This window comes from Chrysemys picta, chromosome 16, assembly GCF_011386835.1.
Source record: "Chrysemys picta bellii isolate R12L10 chromosome 16, ASM1138683v2, whole genome shotgun sequence".
NCBI lineage: Eukaryota > Metazoa > Chordata > Testudines > Emydidae > Chrysemys > Chrysemys picta.
In genome coordinates this window covers 25,948,984-25,954,983 of record NC_088806.1, presented here as the reverse complement: position 1 = coordinate 25,954,983, position 6,000 = coordinate 25,948,984, and the positions used below count along the sequence as shown (strand labels likewise).

The following is a 6,000-nucleotide window of genomic DNA, read 5'->3' as shown; positions in this document are numbered from 1 at the left end:
AACATAACCGTTCCCAGTCCTGGACAGAGACCTGTGTGGGTGTGTGATAAATAAAGGGGTGGGGTAGGTCCCTTTGAGGGACACCCAGCCAGCCAGTTACCTGTAAAATCCCTCTGGGTAGCTGTTCTCTGCTTGCTTTACCTGTAAAGGGTTAAAAAAGTCCCCCAGGTAAAGAAAAGCGGCACCTGACCAAAAGAGCCAATGGGAAGCCTAGAACTTTTTAAAATAAAAGGAAGCTTTCTGTTTGTGTCTGTGGTTGCTCTCTCGGGGCTGAAGAGACGGGGCAGCAGGAATGCTGTGTAATGGAAGTAAATCAGGAATGTTTAAGATGACGCGTTTAGGTTTATTTCTATTTATTTTTTAAGGCTTGTGGACTCTTCTGTGCTAACCCCAGATGCTTTTGTTTGCTTGTAACCTTTAAGCTGAACCCCCAGAAGCTAGTTTGGGTGCTTAATTTTTGGAATTGCTCTTTTAAAATCTAGCAAAAGCCTAAGTTCCAGATGTATTTTCTGTCTTTTTGTTTTTAATAAAAATTTAGCTGTTTTAAGAACAGGATTTGGATTGTTGTGTCCTAAGAGGTTTGTGCCTATGCTGTTTGATTAGCTGGTGGCAACAGCTAATTTCCTTTGTTTTCTTCTCAGCTCTTCCCCGGGGGGGAGGGGGGTGAAAGGGCTTGAGGGTACCCCACAGGGAGGAATTCCCAAGTGCTCCTTTCTGGGTCCAAGGGGTTTTTGCATTTGGGTGTTGGCAGCCGGGCCGGCTGCAGGCACCAGCCTAACAAGCAGGTGCTTGGGGCGGCTGCTCCAGAGGGGGGCGGCACGTCCCGGTATTCGGCGGCAATTCAGCGGACGGTCCCTCACTCCCGCTGGGAGCAAAAGACCTCCCGCCAAATTGCCACCGCAGATCGCGATCGCGGCTTTTTTTTTTTTCTTTTTTTTTGGCTGCTTGGGGCGGGCCAAAACCCTGGAGCCGGCCCTGGTTGGCAACATTTACCAAGCCAAGGTCAGAGAAAAGCTGTAACCTTGGGAGTTTAATACAAGCCTGGAGTGGCCAGTATTAATTTTTAGAATCCTTGCGGGCCCCCACCTCTGCACTCGAAGTGACAGAATGGGGAATCAGCCCTGACAGGGTATGTGTGTGTGTAGAGGCGGGGAAGGGATAAAGTGGAAAGCTTAATTGTGCAGTGAACGAGGTGTGGTCGGAGGGCCGAGACCAAGCGCCCAACACTAGTTTCATAGCAAAGAGACCAGGGAAACTGCTTTAACTCTTACATCACTTTTATTTAAGCTCTGTGGTCAGTCTTGTCCTTCAGAACAGCTCCATCAACCATCAGCCATCACCGCAGCAGGTAGGGCATTTCACCCCCAACTGGACAGGAGACACGGCTTCTAGTCTCGCACGAGGTAAGACACGGAAATAAAACACCGAAATCATCCACCCACCCACCCGCCTGTCGCTGGGACATGGGGGCTGCCGCCTCCCTCGCTGTGTATTCACATTCAGCCACCTTTCCTGTTCAATCCAAGCAACCATCCTTTACCTCCCCCACTAAGGACGGCACTGTTGCAGGAGCAGGTCCTTTGTCTATGCAGCCTATGCCAAGGTGTGGGCTTATCCTAGCTGGATGGAGACACCCCTGTCTGACATTGCTGAGGCTGGACCGCTACCTCTGGAAGGTCAAGACTTGGGCGCGGGGGGAAAAGTAGTGTGATCCCTTTGCTATGGGGTTGGGGAAGCTAGAAGATCTATGGGACAATTTATTTGAACCCATGAATACAGAGGAGCGAAATGAGGGCCTGGATCAGAACCATCCCTGGATTCGGCTTTGTAGAACCAAAACCCGATCAACCCAACCTCCCTCTCCATCTCCCGAAAGGTTTTACCCATCTCCACGTGGGGGCCGTGAAGGAATCTGGCAATACCACCAGACCTTCTGCTGCAGCACAGACAGAAGGTCCTCCTTTGTTTTGTGTGTCAAGAATAGGGGAGAAGGTAAAAAAGGCAGAGAGAGATCAAATGTTCCTAAGTTTAAAACATGCACTGGAAAAATCAGGCAGCTGGTTTCAGAGGCTGAATTTCTGTCTCGCTCTTTCTTTCTGGGGAGGATAGAAATCCTTTCGCTTTGCTGAAAAGCAAAGATTTCTGTGTCTTTTCTATGTGGACAGCTCGAATTCAAATTTGTCCAAGGCAACTGGACTTCCTTTGCATTGCCATGTGACACTGCGGTCTGCCTACATGTCGTCCCCTCACCCATCGTAGTACCGTCCTCCCCCAAAGACTGCAGAAGAGATGTCTAGCTACAGAGATGTCCTCTGCCCCCTCTCCCCTCCCGCATACAGTCCTTTCATCTGACATGATCCTTATGCACCTCAAGAGCTGATCATGTTGCTTTTGTTCTGCCTCTCATATATGTGCCCAGATCTGGGGTGAATGTGGAAACAGGCTTCCAATCAGACCCACTTTAATTCCTGCTAGCCTGGAGACATCCCCTTTCTTTTAGGAAGGGAGCCGGAGGGAATGGCCCTTGCCCATGTGTTCTCGTGGCTCAGCGGTGCAAGATTGCATCTCTCTGCAGGATGCAAAGACCCCAGGGGTTTTCCACCACCACATCTCCTTCTCTAAAGGATGGACTAAAGGCTGATTGGTAGAGGAGGCCAAAATACATTCCCATTGGCAGGGAACTGGCCAGTGATGGCAGTAGGTCTAGTTCAGAGCAAACCCGGCTCCGTGGCACGTTAAGAGGAAAGAGCAAGAGAGAGAGAGAGAGAGGTCTAGCATTTGAGTGGAGACAGGTGGCACTTGAGCTCGTTTGTGAAGGGAAGTGAATTGGCCAGTTCTCTGGGCAGAGGAGGCCGATCAATGAAGCGTGAACCCTAACAGTACCAAAGGATCCAAACCAGCAAAGATGAAAGGGAAAGGATTTCAAGACCCTGTGTCTGTGATTAGGGGGCCCATTGGCCCTTCCATGAGCTAGGTGCTACCATGGGCTGCCCCACCTGCTCCGCGTGCCAGCTAGGGGGCGTGCACACTTTGGGATGGCCGTAGACCAGGAAGAGCCGGTGCCCCCTTCCCTGATCTCTAGAGGCTGCCAACCTGGTCAGCACAAAGCAACAGAGCCATTCAGTCCGACAGAACCCACCCCAACCCCAACCGGCTCATCCATTTTCCTCTGCAGGGGGGAATGATGTCATCGCTACAGGCGGCCATGCTGTTTTCCCAAAACAGGATGTGGCGCTGCGCACAAGGAAAGGGTAGAGCCAGGTTTTGGGGGAAGTCCCAGGAGGCGTGGGCGGAGCCTGGTTCCTTCATGGCACGTTATTTCCTAATGGAAGCAGTCTCTCTCTTTCTCTCTTGATATCTACATATTTTAGCCTGCAGGAAATATATGAGGTAGTGTGGACACAGCCGTGCTTCTGTGTAAGTCAGGGAGTTGGGGGACAAGCAGGATGAGCTCAGAGACAAACCTCTGGGGTGGGAGCAAAGAAAGTACATAGAGCGACCTTCGCTTTTAGAACCAAACATACAAAAATAAAAGTGACCCAGTCTGTTTGCGAAGGCAGGAGCTGGGCTGACAGCATCTGATGTATTATTCCCCCCATGGGGCATCTTTAATACTGTGGTGGTTTCCTTTGCATTTGTGCAAGGAGCATTGGATACTGGTTTGGTGTTGGAGAACCAGGCAGATAGCTGGGGGCGCCTGGCTCACATGTCCTTGTGGATCAGCAGTGCGAGGTTGTGTATGTCTCCAGGATGCAAAAGAGACACCCCAAAATTAAGAAAAATAAGAGTCTGTTAACTGAAGACACGTCCCCTTGTGCATAACTGTCCATTCTTTGTCTCTCCCATGCTGTACCTGGGTGGAAAAGGTTAGAAATATCCCTGAAGCCAACTATTCTCCAAGACTTTTTTTCCTCTTGTTCCTCTTCTTCTTTTCTTTTTTTCTAATACAAGTGAACAAGGAGGTGACGTGGAGATGAATTCTCTTATTTAAAACACTTGGTGGTTGCAGGAACTTACACTTTCATATACATACACACGCACACACTCCAAATATCAAAAAATTCACAGTCCAAAACTAAGACGATTTAAAAAAAGTTAAAAGGCCAGATTCTGTGTTGGCTTTTATCCTTCATTAAGAGCAAGAAGATTACCTGAAATTCTGATTTGTTTTCTGTATTCTGCCTGAGTTCACTTTAAAATTCCAATCAACAGGTGCACAGACGGACCTGGGGTGAGCTTTAGACTTTTGGAAAAGAAAATGATGGCGTGTATATCTCCATATTTTTCCTAATTAGAGATTTATTTTTCTTTTGGTTTCAGGTTATATGATAGAAAGTTCTAGGAAGATGTTCCAGAATCCATTGTCTTTCCTGTGCCCAAATTCAGTTCCCACACCCTCTGGGTTGGGAAGAGTCAATGCAAGAAGTTGGGAGCGGGGCAAAAAAAAAAAAATCTCTTCTGCTCTGGGGCTGGTTCTGAGCCTCTTTCATTGCAAATGTCACATCATTACATTTGGTTCAGAAATCTTTACCGTTTGGCTCTTTGAATAGGGCTCCCGGTCCCAAACGGTATTTTCAAACAAGAGAGTTGCAGACGCAGACCCGGGCCCTGGCTGGGAAGTTTCAAAGTAGTACAGAGATCATTTTGTTTGGAAGTAAAGTAGAGTTGGGAATTTTAGACACGGTGTAACAAGGTTTGTGAAGGAATCCGCTCCAGGATCCTCTTGTGTAAATGGTGTAAAAATTGACACTAGGGAACACAGACACTTGAGTGGGTGTGGGACATTCCATCCAACAGAGGGCAGTGGTGCACCCACCCAGCCGTCCACTGACACACACGCGCATGCACATAGCCAGCTCGCTACTGGAGAGTGATGGGGCCAAAATTAGAGAAAAAAAAAAGATGCAAACAAGGGGAAAACGTCAGTGTATGACACATAGAAGAAGGTAGAGAGTTCCCTTGAGCACTAATGAGCAGGCAGATACTTAACCTAATCATGTCAATTACAATTGCACCAAAATTTAAAAACAGGAAAACCCAAACAAAAATTCTCAGTGGCTGGGGAGAAATCAAAGGCCTTGGTTAATACGTGAAAGGTCAGGAGATGTGAAGAATTGGCTTCTTTGCTTTTGCTTGACTGTGTGCTGTTGTTTTAAACATACTGTTCCTTAGGACAGATGTATGGTGCCCGGGAACCTGGTGGCGGGCAGCAAAAGGAGACATCAGCACGGTGAGGATACAGATCTTCTGGGAGGTATGATAAGGGGTTATAGACACGGGGTATTTTCTCCAGATATTGATCTTCAGGTGAGCAACAGCAGGTCAGGTGATCACTCGCATCCGGTATCTCTGAGTGACACTTTCCAAAGTTCTGGGAGAAGAGACAAAGTCAGTGAATAGAATCATGCAGCTAAAATGCAGTAACAGGCAGTGCTATCTAACTCCCTGTGAGATACCCTCAAATAATGAATAGCGGCAGGGGAAATAATGGAGCTCTGTTGGGTTTTTTTGCAAAAAACAAACTTCACATTTCAACCTGGGCCGTTTTGGCACTGAGAAATTTCTGCCTCACCCCCAAATATGCCCATTTTCCCCATGAAAATTTGCATACTTTGTTCCCAGTCCTGCAAATCCTTTCCCAAGGGCTTAATTTTACACAGGTGAGTTTCAATGGGATGATTCACATGTGTAATATTTACCTTAGGAAGGAAACGCATAAGAAGGGGCATGATAAAAGCATAGATAATAGAGACAGGTGTAGAGAAGGGAGATGGGGAGCTTCTGTCCTCCCTGTCTCATGACACAAAAACCAGGGACGGTCAATGAAATTAAAAGGTGGCAAAATTCAAAACAGATCAAAGGAACTCCTTTTTCATGCAGTGCATAATCAGACTGACACACCCTGCCACTGGATGTCATTGAGGTCTTGAGCTTAGCCACACTGAAAAAAGGAGCGTACATTTATACAGACAACAAGAATAGCCAGAATTAAAACAGTTA

The 6,000-nt window shown here is 47.5% G+C and overlaps 1 protein-coding gene across 5 annotated transcripts in view; it reads right to left on the bottom strand.

Annotated features, from left to right (window-relative positions):
* Positions 1 to 1,259: 1,259 nt before the first annotated feature.
* Positions 1,260 to 6,000, bottom strand: part of NECTIN1 (nectin cell adhesion molecule 1) — a 155,624-nt gene continuing 150,883 nt past the window's right edge. For 2 of the 5 annotated variants that reach the window (XM_042851884.2, XM_065570345.1), the window contains exon 10: positions 1,260 to 5,371. Coding sequence is in view for 3 of the 5 variants with exons in the window: in XM_042851882.2 (XP_042707816.2) it covers positions 5,153 to 5,371 (219 nt within the window). In the remaining 2 variants the exon portion in view is untranslated. The remainder of the gene's footprint in view (positions 5,372 to 6,000) is intronic. The other 3 variants (XM_042851882.2, XM_065570342.1, XM_065570344.1) reach the window with 2 other exon arrangements.